Source organism: Heloderma suspectum, chromosome 1 (genome assembly GCF_057233095.1).
Source record: "Heloderma suspectum isolate Gila_16-S chromosome 1, 16-S_ref, whole genome shotgun sequence".
In the NCBI taxonomy this organism is placed as follows: Eukaryota; Metazoa; Chordata; class Lepidosauria; order Squamata; family Helodermatidae; genus Heloderma; species Heloderma suspectum.
Window position 1 is genome coordinate 398,030,960 of NC_139458.1, and position 19,927 is coordinate 398,050,886.

The window sequence follows — 19,927 nt, forward strand, 5'->3', positions numbered from 1 at the left end:
ACCTGGAGCACTTTAAGAAGGATATCAACAAACTTGAATATGTCCAGAGGAGGGTGGCAAAGATGAGAAGCCTGGAGAACAAGTCCTATGAGGAAAGGTTGAAGGAGGTGTGCACATTTAGCCCGGGGAACAGGTGATTAAGAGGTGATAGGATAGCCAACTTCAAATAATTGAAAGGCTGTCACATAAATGATTGATCAAAATTGTTTTCTGTTGCTCCAGAGCAGGGGTCTCCAACACGGTGCCTGTGGGTACCTCCAATAACGCCCATAAAGCTCCCTGCCCCCCTTCAAACAAAAATGTAAAATAAAAAAATGAAAAACTTCAGGGCACCAGGTTCTCTTTTCTGTTCCTGAACCTGCCACTGATCAGCTGTTTAGCAGACAGGAAGAAAAGCAAGGTAAAGGGGTAGAGGAGAGAGAAAGAGAAAGAGAGGCTAGAGGCTAGGAGGGGGAAGAAACAGTGAGGTAAAGAGGTATGTGTGTCGGGGCGGGGAGAGAAATAGCAAGGCTAGAGGCTGGGAGTGGAGAGAAACAGAAAGATAAAGGGGTGAGTGGGAGAGAAAGAACAAGGCTAGGAAGGGAGAGAATGAAGACTAGGGACAGGGAAGGGAGAGAAATAGTGAGGCTAGAGGCTGGGAGTGGGGAGAGAGAGCGCAAAGGGGAAAAGTCTGTGTGGATGGAAGAAGATGGAGCGAGCCAGGAAACAACTCTTTCCATTTCCTCCTCCCTCCCAGCCTCGCTATTTCTCTTCCCACCCCATCCACCCCCACACATATCTCTTGATTAGCCAGGCCCCCACAGCAGCCATTATGTGGCTAGCCAGATCCTCCATGGGAACCTTTTTGTGGTGTTGCCCACAACAGTTTCTCAAATTCCCAAAAGGGTTGGGGACCCCTGCTCCAGAGGGTAGGACCTGAACCAGTGAATTCAAATGACGAGAAAAAAGGTTTCAACTAAACATTAGGAAGAACATCCTGATAGTATGAGCTGTTCAAGAGTGGAACACACTACCTTGGTAGGTAGTGTTCTCTCCTTCATTAGAAGTTTTTAAGTAGTGTCTGGGTGGACATTTATGCGGGATGCTGTAGTAGTGGATTTCCTGCATATGCAGAAGGTTGCCCTAGATGATCTTTAAGGTCCTTTCCACTTTATGACACTATGATTCTAGTTCCCTTTCTTTTGTTCCAAGAGAGCAGGCTAAGTTAATGGATAATTTTGTTCAGCTCCCCTATGCTAATCCTACTTTGGTACATAAAAACTGCATGCTAAAAAAGAAAAAATCTAGTTAGGTCAAACTTAATACACTGTCTCGCAACAAGTCACATCTTCAATCATTCTTATTTAAAGACTCTACACAGTCCTACACTGACTATTTCCCAGTTACCAGTTTTTTATACTGTACACATTGTATTTTCTGATATAAAACTGTTTTTGGTTTTAATCTCAGTCTGCAGTAAATGTAAAAGCTTCAGACAAAATGCGAGCCTAGTTCTTGTATAAAGCAAAAGTAACAGAGACCTCTTCTTTGCAGACAAATTCTAGAACTTCTTAATTATATACAGACTTATTATCTACACCCCCAGTGTTATAAAGTACCAGAACTTCATTAGAAAAATTAAGCTGGAAAAATGAAGGCACCACTTTGTAAATTTCCACTGGAAATTAGCTAGAAGAGGCAGAGGAATACTGGATCAAAAGAGGGTAATCATGCTTAACTGTGCCCTAGAGCACCCGCATGTATAATACGATTTGCACAGTAACTACCTCTCCTATTACTGCTTGTTTGGAGTATTCTGTGTTAATGGGGTTAGCTAATTTAGTATTTTAACTTAAAAAGGCTCTGCTGATTAATAAATGTTGCACACTGTGCTAGTAATTAAAATAAATGGAAGAGTTACAAATAGAAGTTGAATTGTTAAGAAAACATTATCTGAAAATATATGATAATCCCTGTTTATCATAATATAATAATAGTCCAGAAAATATGCAAATTGCTAAAGTTGCGAAACATCTGAAAAACTAGACATAACTTGAAAAAACTTTTAGATGTGTTAGATTTGTAAGACAGAGCGTCCATTGCCCATTTTCACAACAACTGCCCATTGCTCTTCAAAATACACAATCCATACCTCAAGCAGCCCAATTTGAGTGAGAGCAGTGCATAAATCTGGAAGTGTCCCCTGCTGCACTGGGGACTTTGACATGGTTCAGATGATCTTCATAGGCTAAACAAGCTACGGTGGCTTGTTTAAGCTGCAGTGTGTGGTGGTGTGTACCAGGAACAAATTGCATAATCACCCACTTGGCTGCGGCGTGTCGTGCGAACCTGAGCAACATGGCTTGTTGGAGGGAGAAACAACCCTCAAATAACCACAACAACAGCTCATGGGTTATTTGAGGGTTATCTCCTCAAACAAGCCATGACGCCCAGGTTCAGATGACACGGCAAGCCATGGCTGGGTGGGTGATTAAGCAAATCATGTCCAGCATACACCATGGCTTAAATAAGTTACTGTGTTTTGTTTAGCTGGTGATGATTATGTGAACTGGCCCAATATGGGCAAAAGAGTTCTGGATAGATGCTTTCCAAGACTGAATATTGGTGGAGCTACATACGTAGTGCTTTGACACCACTGATCTCCTGTTTTGAAAGGCTGCGGGATCAAATTCAAGCTGTCACATTCAGCCTCTCCTTCCTTCTCCCAAGTAAGCCCCATTGGTGGACTTGGTTTCCCTACCCCTTGAAACAGGAGATCAGTACTGTCAAAGTTCACAGTGTCAATAATCCTTTGGCAGGCCAGCCCTACCATTAGGAAGAGTGAGGCAGCTGATTTTGGGTGTCATGAAAGGGTAGCAATTTGATAGTTACTCCGTTTATTATTATTGCATTTTTATTGTTATTGTATTTTTATTCTCAAATGAGGAGACAGTGTTTGTGGAGTTTTCTGCCTCCACCACCAAAATAACTTTGCTTTCCTTGGGTACTATGCACTTTGATGTTGGACGGAAGCAGGGAGCATTATTTGCTGTTCAGCTTCAAGCATGTTCAGATACCTGTGATACCTGTGCAGCTATCTCTGGATCTTTTGCCACTGCAAAACTGTATGGACATTAAAAACAGAATTCTTCCTTTACTGTATAGCCATGCAAGTGGGAATGATACAAATCTAAATTCTGAGTCTGGTACTTTGTTGGCCTAGCTCTAGTTAAAATCACTAACGTATCTATTTATTTTATTATTTATTTAATTTATTATTCAAAGTTATATACCACTTTCCACAAAGGTATAAAAGTGGTGAACATAAAATACAATGGCATAAAAACAACAATATATTTAACAATAAAAGTAACACAATACAAATTAATCAGCAATAAAACTGCACACTCTACTGTGTGCTACAAACCATAGCTGGCTGGGTCACACTTCAGGGAAAACCTGTGCAAAGAGATGAGTTTTAAGAAGACGTCTGAACACCGGGGGGGGAGGGGGGGGGAGGCTGTTTAATGTCAGTTGGTACAGTGTTCCACAGGGTGGGTGCTGCAAGTCTAAATGCTCTCCTGCAAGTGCTACTGAGGCAAACCTCCACTGCACGTGGCACCCTCGGAAGTGCAGAGACTGGGCAAGGACAAAAGATGTGAGGCAGTCCCTAAGGTAACCGGGTCCCAAGCTGTATAGGACTTTATATGTTAACAACAACACTTTGAACTTGGCCTGGTAGCTTAGTGGCAGCCAGTGCAGTTCTTTTAGCAAGGGTGTAGCTTGCTATTGGCAGGAGGCCTCAGTTAGCAGCATCACCATTGTGTTCTGCACCAGCTGCACCCTCTGGACCAAGCCCAAAGGTAGTTCCACATAGAACATATCACAATAATTCAATCTTGAGGTTACCAGTACTTCTACCACTGTGGCTAAGCTATCCCAGTCCAGGAATGGCGATACCTGGCATACCGGCCGAAGCTGGTAAAAGGCACTCCTACCGACTGAGGCCACCTGAACCTCATGACAAAGATGAATCAGGAGTACCCCCAAACTATGCACCTGTTCCTTCAGGGTGAGTGTAACCCATTGCAAACAGGCAATTGACCTATTTCACAGACCTGTGACTGACCCACCCACAGTACTTCCATCTTGCCAAGATTCAAGTTCAGTTTATTGGCTCTCATCCAGCCCACCATGGCATCCAAGCACTGGTGCAGAGCCTCCACAGCCACACCTAATTCAGATGTTATGGAAAAATAGAGCCAGCTGCCAGCTGCATACTGATGACACCTCATTCCAAATCCCTGGATGACTGCTCCCAGTGGCTTCATATACTTGTTGAACAGCACTGGCGATAAAATAGTGCCCTGCGGCTCCCCATAGCACAAGTGCCAGGGGGTTGAGGTGCACTCCCCCAACACTACTCTCTGAGAGTGACCCCATAGGTAGGAACAGAGCCACTGAAGCACAGCACCCCCAATATCTATCACATGAAGCCATTCTAGAAGGATACAATGTTTGATGGTATCAAAATCCACAGAAAGATTGAGGAAGAGGAGCAAGGTTGCCCTCCTTTTATCCCTCTCTTGATAAGTCATCCAGTATGGCGACTAAGGCTGATTCGGTCCCAAAACCAGGCCTGAGCCCAGACTGGAAAGAGTCAAGGTAATTGGTTTCATCCAAGAATGCCTGGAGTTGACCCGCCACAACCCTCTCAATTTCCATACCTAAAAATGGCATGTTGTGACTCGTCGATAGTTGTCACAAATCCTCGGATCCAGGGTGGGCCTCTTCAGGAGTGGTCTCCTCTTAGCACCTCCTTCAAAGCATCAGGCATCACTCCTTCACATAATGAGGCATTAACCACTCCCTGGACCCACCCAGCCAAGCCACGTCAGCTAGCCTTAATGAGGCACAGGGATCGAGAAGTTGGCAGCACGACTGCAAACATCTTGTCTACATATTACATAATCAGACCGCATTAACTGAAATTGATGCCACAAAATGTGGCTAGATGGGGCACTGGACACCTCACCTCATCTGCCATAATAGTAGCATCTACACTGCTTCAGAGCCAGATAATTTTCTCCTCAAAGTGCAATGAAAAAACATCACAGCAGGCCCCTGAGGACTCTAAAGGAGGTGCTTCTGGGATTAGCAACCTCCGAAGCACTCCAAACTACTCAAGGATGCGATGGACGATGTGAAATAAGCCTTTTTCGCAGCCTGCAACCACCACATGGTAGGCATGATTATGGGCTCTAAGCAGTGTTCTAGAGGCTTCAGAGCAAGACATCAACCACCTGCACTCTAATCATTGTTCAGACTGCTTCGTTGGCTGTAATTCCAGAGTAACATGCAGAAAAACGGGTTCTGCACTGTTAGAGAGGACCCTCAAGAATGATTGTGCTGATGACCCTTTGCATTTTACCATTCCACAGAGAACCATGGGCCTTGACAGAATCACTAGTTCTATTGCTGGAAAATCCCCCAGAGTATTCAGGAACCCATTAGGTTCCATATGTCTCTGACTGCTGTTGTGAGTCCATACTGCATCAGGAAGTTTGACTAAGACAATGGGGTCATTCTCATCCCCCTACTACCAGATCACCAATTATATCACCTGGAGCAAAGACTAAATCGAGGGTGTATCCTGCTTTGTGCACTGGGCCAATGACAACTTGAGACAGCCCCATGGTTGTCATGGAGGCCATGAAGTCCTGGGCTGGACCAGAGGCACCTTGGTTTGGACAACGAAGTCACCAAGAACCATTCTTGGTTTCTCCAACACCACACCCCAGATCACCTTGGCCAGCCTGGTCACGGAGGCCATTACTGCAGGGTGGGTGGTAGAAAAGCAGCATCCCCAATCTGTCTCTCTGATCCAACACCAGATGCAGGGCCTCAACTCCAGTTCCTGGACAGAATGATTTCCTGATGGACATCTGACAGACCATGACAACACCCCCCCCCCCAGTCTGCCATGATGCTTAATCAAATACCCAGGCAGACACAGCTGGTGCGATCAGGCTCACCCATCGCATCTACCCAGGTCTCGGTGATGCATACCAAGTTGGTTCCCTCATCCACAATTAAATCATGGATGAACATGGTCTTGTTCTGAACTGACCTGGAATTTAGCAACAGCATCACCGGACCAGAAGGTCAGCTGCCCTGTAGCAGCCCACCACACTGCAGCAGGTCTGAGGTCCTAGATGTTTCTAACAAGTATACAGCTGTTTGCAAGTTCTCTTCCCACTGCCTTGGTTGCAAATGCCGCAATAAACCTTACCAGTGGACAGTCCATTCAGTCAGTGTCCTTCTGGTGTATGTATGTTTATTTCAGTCTAGTAAATAAAGCTTGCATTCTGCAAACACACACATTCCTCACTGTTACTGGAAATTCCCCCCACCTCCTCAGTGCTGGTTCAAGTGTGTAAAGGGGCAATGAAACTCTCTCAGCCCAACATGTTATCCCATATGTAGCTTTGCCTGATCTCTCTTGAGTTATGGCCTTCTCTTATGAAATATCTCCACATCCTGAGTTTTGCCTGAGTTTTAAAAAATGCAATTTTTCAGACTTTGGGAATATGTAAGGTGTCTTGGGCTATATGCGTACCAAGTTTCAAATTGCTGGGTGTTGTGGAATCACCTTAATTATTTATCAGATGCAGCCAGAGCACATGGCATTATTGTACAAGCTGGGGGTGTGGGTGCTGAAGGTAGAGCCTGCTGTTGAAAGCTTCTAGGTGCTCGGACTGTATTCTTTGGAGGCGCTGGTGGCAGTGGAACTGGCCAGGAGTGTCTGATTTGCTTGACCAAGATCTTGTCTTCTGACGCAACTAACCTAACCAAGTAAGTGGGATTATTACAGAATAGTAGCTCAATCCACAAATCAATCAAAATGAAATGGATTTAGATTTAAAATGATTTAGTCCCCATTGACCTCAAGTAAGCTAAAAAGGCTTAAATCCAAGTATTTCAGCTTTCCTGGGTGATAGATCAGGACTTAAGACATTGAGACTCTTGGTCTAAGAAATACTACATTTAGACATACCTACACATTTTTTTTTAATTTTTCAGAATCCACGGCTTCTTTGTTTCTATCAGTGATAGCAAAAGGAAGAAAAAACATAGTAAAATGAAAACCAAAGGGAAAACTGGGAACTTACACATCATCATGTACACGATTTCTCCATTCTTCTTGTTTTACTTTTTCTCTGGCAAGCTGTAGTGAAATGTTTGATGCTGCCCCCTGCAAAGATGGTTCCACAGGCTTGAAGCGCTGCTGCAATACTTCAGCTGTATCACGAAAGGGGCCCTGATAGGAACAGGAGAAGGTATGTGTTTTACACTATTTTGTTTGTGATTTGAAGCCCATCTTTGATGTAGAGAAGTAGTAATTTTTAAAATGACTCACCTCTCCATATGTTCAATACAGCATACAGCATTAAAACTAAAATGAATGAACAACTAAAAAGCTAAAGCACTTCGTTCTGATAATTTCTAGAGAGGTAGCCATGTTAGTTTATTGCAGCAAAAACCATAGAATCTTGTGGCACCCTAAAGCTTAAACATAATATTTGTTTTAGCCTTTAAAGTGCCACCAAACTTTGTTGTTGTTGTTTTCCCTGATAGACACTGATGACATAAAGGGACTGATAACATGCTTTTAAAGTTCCAGAAGAAATCAAAGATCTCTCTTTTTGTTACTAAAACCAATTCCTTTAAAAAGTGATTTACAACACAATCCTATACACATCAGGCCTTAGGCAGCAATCCTATGCCCACTTATCAGCTCCAGTGACCTCAATACCATATACTTTTGAGTAGTATGTATACAATTGTGCTGCTAGTGGAGATTTTTATTAATACTTCATGATACGTATAGTTCTCAACTATATTTTTCCTTTGTCTTCACCTAATGAAAAAATCAATCGTTCAGATTCCAAAATCATTCTATATCATTATTATTTGAACAAAGAAAATTTTTTAAATGTAAAAATCTTGAAATAATAAACAATCATTTTTAAAAATACTCAGTTAAAATTTCCATTCTATTTGAACCATGAGAAAACTTATGAAAATAATTTTACAAATATTCTAAAGTTATGAAACAGTTTTTGTTTTATCGATACCAGTAAAAAAAAAACTAGGCATATTTCTCTTTCATGCTTTAATTTTTTGATGAAAAGCTGACTTTAACATTTATGTGGTTAATAAATAATTCGGTGATACTTTTCTACATATTAAGTGAGCTGTTTATCATATCTACATTATTAATAGCCAAAATATCTATTTGCCTCTGATAACTTGGGCCTATTTCTCACAAATAGCAGATGAAGTAGTTGTCAGGGTGGACACTGAGCCCATAGAATCCCAGAGTAGTTCCGATTCGGAGGAAAAGCAGTCGCTCCTGGGAGAGGAGTGCGCTCCTCTTTCCCAGGACCAACAGCTGAGGGAGATTCCTCCCACCAGCATTCCTAGTTTAGTTAGCAGTCCAGGGAGTGACCCAGCACAGATAGCAGACTTAGTGCATGCGCGACGCAGACGCAGAGAGCGGCACCAGATGGAGGGCGCGGAAAGGAGGCGAAGTGCCAGGTTGGCGCGCAAACAACGGCTGCGCCCAGAGGCTCCAAGGGAAAAGGGGAGGGCCTCTCCCTAGTCCTTAAGTTCAGGGGTCTGCCAGTAATTCCCTTTCAAATGGGGACCAACTGTTCCAACTTACGGCATAGGTACTGTGCTGCTCAGATCTAGTTGCAATCGGTATAGCTGTTACGTTGTAAAAGAAGAATAAAGCTTTGAAAGGAATTCCTTTGTCTGTGTCTGGACTTGGCTACTGGTTTAGACTGAGAGAGACCTCCAAGGAGCCCTCGACAGTAGTAAACCATTATCCGGACCATATCATATCAGACTGTATAGTAAGACTCCAATGAATGAATGCTCCTTTAAATTTAAAAAAAAAAAAAAGATGTCAAGAAGAACAGTTCTACACTAGCCACCATCCTACCATGCACAATCCCAGGCATGTCTTCTCAGAAGTAAGTCCTATTGAGTTCAGGGACGTTGTTGTTGTTCAGTCGTTCAGTTGTGTCCGACTCTTCGTGACCCCATGCACCATAGCACACCAGGCCTTCCTGTCCTCCACTCTCTCCCGGAGTGTGCTCAAGTCCATATTCATTGCATCGGTGATGCTATCTAGCCATCTCATCCTCCGCTGTCCCCTTCTCCTTTTGCCTTCAATCTTTCCCAGCATCAGGGTCTTTTCCAGAGAGTTTTCTCTTCGCATTAGGTGGCCAAAATATTTGATCTTCAGCTTCAGTATCTGTCCTTCCAATGAGCACTCAGGGTTGATTTCCTGTAGGATGGACTGATTTGACCTCCTTGCAGTCCAAGGGACTCGTAAGAGTCTTCTCCAGCACCACAGTTCGAAAGCATCAATTCTTCGGCGCTCAGCCTTCCTTATAGTCCAGCTCTCACAGCCATACGTTACTACTGGGAAAACCATAGCTTTGATTATAAGAACCTTTGTCGGCAAGGTGATGTCTCTGCTTCTTACTATGCTGTCTAGGTTTGCCACAGCTTTCCTCCCAAGGAGAAAGCATCTTTTAATTTCATGGCTACAGTCACCATCTGCGGTGATCTTGGAGCCCAAGAAAATAAAATCTGTCACTGCTTCCATTTCTTCCCCTTCTATATGCCAGGAAGGGATGGGGCCAGATGCCATGATCTTAGTTTTTTTAATGTTGAGTTTCAAACCAGCTTTTGCACTCTCCACTTTCACCCTCAACAAGAGGCTCTTGAGATCCTCTTCGCTTTCTGCCATTAGGGTGGTATCTTCTGCGTATCTGAGGTTGTTGATAATTCTCCCGGCAATCTTAATTCCAACCTGTGATTCATCCAACCTGGCATTTCTCATGATGTACTCTGCATATAAATTAAATAAGCAGGGCGACAATATACAGCCTTGTTGTCCTCCTTTCCCAATTTTGAACCAATCGGTTGTTCCATGTCCGGTTCTTACTGTTGCTTCTTGACCCTCATACAGGTTTCTCAGGAGACAGGTAAGGTGGTCCGGTACTCCCATCTCTTTAAGAATTTGCCACAGTTTGTTGTGATCCACACAATGGTAAATGAATAAAGATTGCAGCTGAAATTATTTCATTTTGGTGGGGGGTGGGATGGGGTGGAATTTCAGTATATAAACCAGTCCAGACACAGGCTTATCACCTAATGTGCTGTTTGTGAAATGTAGATCACAGGTATTTGGCAAAAGACAACACTATCCAGCATTGTAAAAATGACTTATATCACCTCTTGCCTTTAGGTAGGCAACAGTATGAATTCACTGGGAGTATCATTAGCACCATAACTTAATACAATTTACAGGCAGCTCTGACTTTTGCTGAGTCGCTAATTACAGTTTATTCTCCTTTTTACCATGGATGTTCTAGTACTGAAATAGAGAAACAATCTCCCTCCCCACAAAAAATGGAAAAAAAGAGGAGGTAGGGGCAAAAATCCTAATCATGCCTCTTATTCTGAAGGATTTCTTTCTTTAAATAGGTTATCACTAACAAGTCACAGCTGGAGTTACTGCAAGAACTGAGTGAAGACTGCAGGGCTAATAAAAAGAAATGATTCACGCCTCATTTATGTTCACTTATGTTTTACATTAATAGAAACCAATAATAGGAACCAGTTACCATAAAAGTCATGGACCGTAAATAACACAAATGGCAAATAAGTATCATCTAGTACTTTTCACAGCTGGACAGGAGGATTGCTATATTTGAAAGTTGTTAATGGATTTTTATTGGAACTTTACTTTTTAAAGGCACAGCACTCCAATTTTCAGGCCTCTAGAAAAGAAGGATGCAAATAATCATAATAGTTACCCATTGTGCAAGATTTCCCCCCATCTTTAATTCACTTCTAGAATGATTATGCCAAGAATAAATGTATTTTACTGGGAGCACTACAGAGCTTTTAAAGGAGTGAAGAAGAAATTTTAAAACGTTTATTAGGTTTCACAGGAATAATGAGTGCAACTAAGTAACTGACTCAAAATAATATGTTATTTGCTTACGTTATCTAGGAAATTTACAATTAAGAACATAAAATGAGGAAAAGAATGAACCGTGACCTTATCTGGGTGATCGCGATCTTCAAAGCACAGAATGGGCGATACATATGTACACTGAAAATTTCAAGCCTTATGTTGCTTTTCATTTCAAAAATTCCTTTTAATTCTGGTCATGTTGTATATGGACACAATACAACACAGAGAAGACCACACTTTACTGCAGATCCCAAGGGCCATTTAACTGTAAGCTGAATTGTACTCTGTCCACAAATCAGCTCTCTGTCAGCACCTAAGTGACACAGAGCTGTCCCTTCTATTGGAATGAATGGGGAAGCCCATGCTCACAGGAGCTCTGGATGTACATTGGCGCATACTTTGGAATTCCACTTTAAAGCAATTTTCCTTTTACTCTATACATTCATATGGGAAATGTGCACATCAAGTAGGTGTAATAGGGATCAGGAGAGGGTGTGTATCTGAGAGCTGAAAATGCCCCACCAGTCACAAAATGGTGAGAGATGGAGTTTGGCATAATCAGCTAGCAATTGCTGATATCATTTTATATTGATCTAATCCCTCTTTGAAAATTGCTAAATTCTTTGCCACAGCTATTTCCTTGTAGCAGGGAGTTCCATACTTCAGTACAGATATTGGCCCTGGAGGTATCGTTACTCAGCTTCCCCATTTCAGGAAGAATTTCCTGATCCAGAGGCTCTAAGACTGGGTTTCCAACATAGTGCCCACGGATACGGCACCCACCAGGCTCCCTGCAGCTCCTGATTTTAATTTTATTTCTTATGATTATTTTAATATTTATTTGAATTGGGGATTGTCATGCCACAAAGCAAAGCTCTGCCCTCTATTTGTATTCAAAATCTTTCTCTGTGTTCAAAAGAGTGGCTTTGTATTTTGCAGCTCAGTCCCCCACCTTGGCCTTGTACTGTACTTATGTTCTTGGGCTACTTACTTTTTTATTAGTCTCACCAACTTGCCTTCTGGGAAATGAGTGTTTTGTGACTGGCCAAGCCTACTATGGCAGCCATTTCATGAATGAGCAAGCCCCTCCATGGCAGCCATTTTGTGAGGGTACCCATGTCACTCTCAAAATTCCAAATGTGCTTACTGACCCCAAAAGACTAGGGACCCATGCTCTAAGTAGAGAAAACTGATTATTTTATATTGTTTTTCTCCTCCCCCCTCATGCCTCTCAAAGTCTTCTTACCCATCTCCTTCCATTTCTTCTCCCCTTCCTCTTTCACATTCAACTTGTACCCTATTCTCAACTGCCAGTTTCTTTCATCCCTCCCTCCTGCTGCTTTTACATTCACTTTTACAGCGTCCTTCTCTTATCCCCTTCCTCTTTATTCCCAGTTTTTTTTAAAAAATATTATTGTTGTTATTGTTATTCTTCTTGTTGTTGTTATTAAAATATTAGCCTTCTTATTTAACCATATCTTGCTGCAACACCTGCCTATTCAGTGTGCACGGTGCAGGCATGGCACAGGGTGGTGAAGAAAAGAGGCACTGGGTAGTCTGCAGTACTGAGACCCATCAAAAGGTTGACTGAGACCCAGTAACCCACAGTTTGAGAAACACTGGTCTAAATGCCTAATTTAGAACATTGCGATAATAATTTGTCTCCCAAGCACTTATATCACTGAAGTGTGTATATACAGAACTTAAGTCCTCCATGTTCTGACAATTTTGTGGCCTTGGCAAACATCATAAAATTGTAGAAATTATGTTTTTGCTCCTGTTACCTTTAAAGCACAGTGAATGCCTCTGCTTTGCATTATCCTTGTAAGCTGTTAACTGCAAATTCATTTATTTCTACTACAGCTCAGTTTGCATGTCATGACAACACAGAATGCATGCTGTTTAATCACTTCTAATTCAAGCGGAAGCATGTATACAAACCATGGACCTTCCATCCATGGCTTGGTTAGCATTAGAACTCTGGCTTGTCTCTCCCCTGAGAAGGCAGAGAAATAACCCAAAGGTTGTTATTGGCTGCTCTTGGACCAGCACGCTGCCTTGTTCACAATAACTCAGAATTTTAAAAAATATCCAACTCGTATGAAGTCTTGCAGACCACATCAGTGCAATATCCCAGATGTTTGCCATACCAGTGCAACACCACCACTCAAAATGTTGCATTGATACAAGAGCCTTAGCTTTGATCTTATCCACATTTTTTCTTGCATAGCAGACCATAAGAGGAAAAAGAAAAGAAAAAAGCAATTTACTTGCTCTTATTAATGACCGTTAATGAAGAGATAACTTATTTCACTATCATCTTTGCTTCCATCAGTCTGTAATTCTCGTTGATTTAGCAATAAAATTCATAGATCGGACAGAAGTTATATATCAGCAGCATGGGCACTTTTCTTGTATATACACCATCTTAAAAAGGCAACCCTTTCTTATATAATGATAAATGCCAATTTCCTTAAGCAAACTAAACTAATAGATAGCTAAATGTTTATTCTCTCAAAACTGGACACAAATGCAACTCTTATTTAACTCTCTCCTTGAGCAGAGTTTTGGTATCTTAACACTCACATGAGGCCTAATGTGTAAAGTACAGTTTAATGTCAAATACTGTCACCTAGTACTAAGCCACAGGGATGGCTAGTAATTATAAATCCCTCATTGTCACAACACCAGACCACTTTCAGAACCATGCATTCTGTTGGATTTTCATTTCCAGCTGTTCCATCAGCTCAGACCAATGTCCTTTCCCAGACATATACCTCTAAATTGTGTTGTCCAGGGATTTAGCCGTGTGACTCCCATTAACATCAATAAGAGTCGCGCGGTTAAATCCATGCACTGTACTTTGAAAATTTACTCCACAGTGTACATCCCAGGGCACTGAAAGGATTAAAGTATTATATAGCAAATTCCCTCTTCAAGGCACAAGGAAATAAACAGAAGTCTTCTCCTTTGTTTCTTGTGCAAGTTTCTTTGTCAGTCCAAACTAAAAAACCCCTCTACAAAACAGTCAAGAGAAACTTATCAGATCAACACATTGCATAATGAACTGTGCTTTTGCAAATGGGAGATGGCAATCAGGATACTCCATCTACTCCAAGGAATAGCTTAATTGATTTTAACTGACCACTAAGCATTATTACCAGGTTTTAATACGTTTGCATCCTGAAGTAGTATTATAAATACTGGCATTTTCGTTTTTTATTTTAAAATATTCATAGGACCCCTACACAATGTAGGCCTGGCATACATATACTCCTCAGGAATGTATGTTGCCAGTTGACTCTTCCATACCTGATAAATTTGTCTTTTAGTACATGGAAATTATTAGTACCATTCAGATGAATGGCATGCAGATAGAGTCCTTAGTGAGCATTGTGCAGGTGAAACCCTGGTAAATAAGTAAAGTTCATTTGTCATCACTTTGTTATTTTGTTTCTGAGGTTGAAAATTAGTCTGGAGAAAACCAATATAAAGCATTTGTGGGACTGCTTTTTTCCCCTAATTATTGGACATAATTCAAAAGGTCTAGGGCCTCTAACAATGCAATACCATTAATGTCTTCTTGGAAGTAAGTCCCATTGTGTTCAGTGGGGCTTACTTCCAGGTAAGTGGAGTATAGGATTGCAGCTTAAAGCACACAGAGAGCTCAGGGCATGCAGGGACTGTCCCCATCTTGTTTATTCTATGGAATGCCTGGCTTTGGAAGATGTGCTCATAGAGCTCTACGTGAACAGGGGGACAACCTCATTCTCTGCAATGTTTGGGAAAGTTCTGTGGGTTTAACCACCTGGAGCTTTCTCTAATATTGAAATGAATGTGGAGTTTCATGTGAACACAGCTGCAATGTGGGCACCAGAGTCTCATTGAGAGGACCTGTTCCCCACAGTTCCATGTTCCAGCTGTGGTCCTTGCCCATGGCACTCCTACGAAGGGCTAGTTGCTATATTTTTATGGACTGCTAAACTTAGTTGTTACATTTTTATTAAGGCTGATAAAGCCAGATCTATGTTTTTAAGTGTTCCTGAATAACATAGCAATTGCATATGGAAAGCTATTGTACACAGGGTCTGGCTCACATTTTATATTTTTTTGTGTCTTTTAGAACATATTCATTGTTTCTTATAAAGATGCAAGCAAAAACCTTTCAGTCATTTCATGAACGTTTCTCCTAGAGTAGATGATTAAGAGCACTGAAGTTAACAGGCTGAAGCCTATGCAACAATCTGCAGCTGTGGCCATTGTTGGAAATGGTTGTCTAAGACTCACCCCCCTTCATGGATCACTGCCTTGTTGTGGCGAAGGGGCTTGCGTAACTCAGTGAAGCCATAAGCTATGCCGTGCAGGGCCACCCAAGACGGACAGGTCATGGCAGAGAGTTCTGACAAAATGTGGTCCACTGGAGAAGGAAATGGCAACCCACTCCAGTATTCTTGCCAAGAAAACCCCATGGAATGTATCACAAGGCTAAAAGAGATGATGCCGGAAGATGAGCCCCTCAGGTCGGAAGGTGTCCAATATGCTACTGGGGAAGAGCAGAGGGTATTTCCAAGTAGCGCCAGAAAGAGTGAAGCGGCTGGGCCAAAGCCGAAAGGACACTCAGCTGTGGATGTGTCTGGCGGTGAAAAGAAAATCCGATGCTGTAAAGAACAATATTGTTTAGGAACCTGGAATGTCAGATCAATGAATCAAGGTAAGCTGGAGGTGGTCAAACATGAGATGGCAAGATTGAACATCGACATCTTGGGAATCAGCGAACGAAAATGGACAGGCATGGGCGAATTTAATTCAGGTGACCATCATATCTACTATTGTGGGCAAGAATCCCTTAGATGAAATGGAGTAGCACTCATAGTCAACAAAAGGGTGGGAAAAGCAGTACTGGGGTACAATCTTAAAAACGATAGAATGATCTCAGTACGAATCCAAGGCAAACCATTCAACATCACAGTAATTCAAGTCTATGCCCCAACCACTGAGGCCGAAGAAGCTGAGGTTGATCGGTTCTATGAAGACCTACAACACCTTCTAGAACTAACACCAAAACAAGATGTCCTCTTCATCATAGGGGATTGGAATGCTAAAGTAGGAAGTCAAGAAATCACCGGGATAACAGGCAGGCATGGCCTTGGTGTACAAAATGAAGCAGGACAAAAGCTAATAGAGTTTTGCCAAGAGAACATGCTGATCATAGCAAACACTCTTTTCCAACAGCACAAGAGGCGACTCTACACATGGACGTCACCAGATGGTCAATATCGAAATCAGATTGATTATGTCCTTTGCAGCCAAAGATGGAGAAGCTCCATACAGTCAGTAAAAACAAGACCTGGAGCTGACTGTGGCTCAGATCATGAGCTGCTTCTTGCAAAATTTCGGCTTAAATTGAAGAACGTCGGGAAAACCACTAAACCGTTCAGGTATGACCTAAATCATATCCCTGATGAATATACAGTGGAGGTGAGGAATAGATTTCAGGGATTAGACCTGATGGACAGAGTGCCTGAGGAACTATGGACGGAGGTCCGTAACATTGTTCAGGAGGCAGCAACGAAATCCGTCCCAAAGAAAAAGAAATGCAAGAAAGCCAAGTGGCTGTCTGATGAGGCTTTACAAGTAGCTCACGAAAGAAGGGAAGCGAAAAGCAAGGGAGAAAGGGGAAGATATACCCAACTGAATGCAGAGTTCCAGAGAATAGCAAGGAGAGACAAGAAGGCCTTCTTAAATGAACAATGCAAAGAAATCGAGGAAAACAACAGAATGGGAAAGACTAGAGATCTCTTCAAGAAAATTGGAGATCTCAAGGGTACGTTTTGTGCAAAGACGGGCATGATAAAGGACAAAGAAGGCAGGGACCTAACAGAAGCAGATGAGATTAAGAAGAGGTGGCAAGAATACACAGAAGAACTATACGGGGAAGATCTGAATGTCCCTGATAGCCATGATAGTGCGGTCACTGAACTTGAGCCGCACATCCTAGAGAGTGAAGTCAAGTGGGCCTTAGGAAGCATTAGTAACAACAAAGCTAGCGGAGATGACAGTCTCCCAGCTGAGCTATTTAAAATCCTAAAAGATGATGCTGTTAAAGTGCTGCATTCAATATGCCAACAAATCTGGAACACTCAACAGTGGCCACAAGACTGGAAAAGGTCAGTTTACATTCCAATTCCAAAGAAGGGCAACGCCAAAGAGTGTTCAAACTACCGCACAATTGCGCTCATTTCACATGCCAGCAAGGTGATGCTCAAAATCCTACAAGCTAGGTTTCAGCAGTATGCGAACCGAGAACTCCCGGAAGTACAAGCTGGGTTTAGAAGAGGCAGAGGAACTAGAGATCAAATCGCCAACATTCGCTGCATCATGGAGAAAGCAAGAGAATTCCAGAAAAACATCTATTTCTGCTTCATTGACTACGCTAAAGCCTTTGATTGTGTGGATCACAACAAACTGTGGCAAATTCTTAAAGTGATGGGAGTACCAGACCACCTTACCTGTCTCCTGAGAAACCTGTACGAGGGTCAAGAAGCAACAGTAAGAACCAGACATGGAACAACCGATTGGTTCAAAATTGGGAAAGGAGTACGACAAGGCTGCATATTGTCACCCTGCTTATTTAACTTATATGCAGAGTACATCATGAGAAATGCCGGGTTGGATGAATCAGAGGTCGGAATTAAGATTGCTGGGAGAATTATCAACAACCTCCGACATGCAGACGATACCACCCTAATGGCAGAAAGCAAAGAGGATCTCAAGAGCCTCTTGTTGAGGGTGAAAGAGGAGAGTGCAAAAGCTGGTTTGAAACTCAACATTAAAAAAACTAAGATCATGTCATCTGGCCCTATCACTTCCTGGCATATAGAAGGGGAAGAAATGGAAGCAGTGACAGATTTTACTTTCTTGGGCTCCAAGATCACCGCAGATGGTGACTGTAGCCATGAAATTAAAAGACGCTTGCTCCTTGGGAGGAAAGCTATGGCAAACCTAGACAGCATAGTAAGAAGCAGAGACATCACCTTGCCGACAAAGGTCTGTCTAATCAAAGCTATGGTTTTCCCAGTAGTAATGTATGGCTGTGAGAGCTGGACTATAAGGAAGGCTGAGCGCCGAAGAATTGATGCTTTCGAACTGTGGTGCTGGAGAAGACTCTTACGAGTCCCCTGGACTGCAAGGAGGTCAAATCAGTCCATCCTAAAGGAAATCAACCCTGACTGCTCATTGGAAGGACAGATAATGAAGCTAAAGCTCCAATATTTTGGCCACTTAATGCGAAGAGAAAACTCCCTGGAAAAGACCCTGATGCTGGGTAAGACTGAAGGCAAAAGGAGAAGGGGACGGCAGAGGATGAGATGGCTAGATAGCATCACGGATGCAATGAATATGAACTTGAGCACGCTCCGGGAGAGAGCGCAGGACAGGAAGGCTTGGCGTGCTATGGTCCATGGGGTCACGAAGAGTCGGACACGACTGAACGACTGAACAACAACAACAAGACTCACCAATACACATTACCTGAGGTTTTTGTCTTCCAATAGGAGGAAGTGGTGGTGCTGTTTGGAAACCAGTGGAATCTGTATAAGTTTGCCATTCAAGGTCTGTAGCATCCTGGATGTGTTTCTTTTTGTGCCTCAAAGGCTTAACTTTCCTTAATTGCAATTCCATTGGATCAGGTGACTTTCTGTAGGGTGAGTTGTATATACCTGCAATCTAAAAAAAATGACATTTGTATTATTTCAAACTCTCTGTACTTTTAGATGGTAGATGCAATCAATAACAGTTATTATATGGGAAAAATTAAAGAGTTCACTGAAACAATCGAAAAAGACAAAAGGCACATCACCTCAGTTTCCCATCCATCACGGTTTCTTTTTTGGTTTAGTGGTTTTCAAATGTCTTTCTGCAGGAAAATACTGCCACAGAACCCTTGTGTACTTTACAGAATTCTGAAACAAATTGCAGGGTGCACAAGGGGCTTTCTTGGCTTGTGTAATCTGAAACCTAGAACACATCCCGAACATATATAGGAAGACAGGAAGCTGCCACATACCAGGTCAAGCTATTTGCCCATCTAGCCTAATATTGTCTAGTCTTAATAGCAGAGCCTCTCCAGGGTTTCAGGCAGAAGTCTTTCCCTTATCAGCTACCTCATATCATTTTAACTGGAGATGGCAGGGATTGAACCAGAAATCTTCTGCATGTAACTCTGGTAGAGCACCTGCTTTACATCTTTCCCCTGTTATCCAGATCACACTAAAGAACATTGGCAGTGCTGGACAAGCTTTTCTTCAGAAAAGCTTGTCTGCATTACTAGCTTCCTCATGGAGGAACCACTGATAAAAATCCAACAAACCCAAGGATGGTTCCCTGAAATACAGTTTGAAAAGGACTAGTTACAGGATCTCTGTAGAACTTATGTTATCTCCATCCTCTGTTAAGATTGGGAGAGTTGGGACAAGACAAGGTTTGCACAAAGCAGCAAGGCTCTTCGTATCATTTGTCCCCTACCTCAAGGGGGTCCTTGATTCAATATTTTGCAGCACCCAACAGATGATCAGCTTGGTCAAATCTGACAGTACAAACTCATCAAAACAATACTGCGTGCTTTATTTCTAATTTATTGTCAGGAATCACCAATACACCTTAATATTTAAGTCCAGGGTGCAGAACCTCAGGCCCAGAGGACAAATCCAGCCCTCCTGGGTTCCCCAGATAGCCACGCCCCCTTCCCATAACCCTATTCCCTTTCCCCTGACCAATGATTGGTGATTTCCCAGCTTTTGTGCAGTTTTATTCCCCATTACAAAAGGTTGAAATGCCTCTCCTAAGGCTTAGTTACTGGCAGTAAGAACTTTATGCTGACCCATGCTG

At 42.4% G+C, this 19,927-nt stretch overlaps 1 protein-coding gene across 1 annotated transcript in view; it reads right to left on the bottom strand.

The window, feature by feature from the left end:
- SPATA17 (spermatogenesis associated 17) overlaps window positions 1-19,927 on the bottom strand; it is a 138,694-nt gene that overhangs the window by 53,158 nt on the left and 65,609 nt on the right. The window contains exons 7-8 of the mRNA XM_084828788.1: window positions 18,572-18,766; window positions 7,152-7,300 (exon numbers count right to left, since the gene is read on the bottom strand). Coding sequence (XP_084684914.1) covers window positions 7,152-7,300; window positions 18,572-18,766 — 344 coding nt within the window. The remainder of the gene's footprint in view (window positions 1-7,151; window positions 7,301-18,571; window positions 18,767-19,927) is intronic.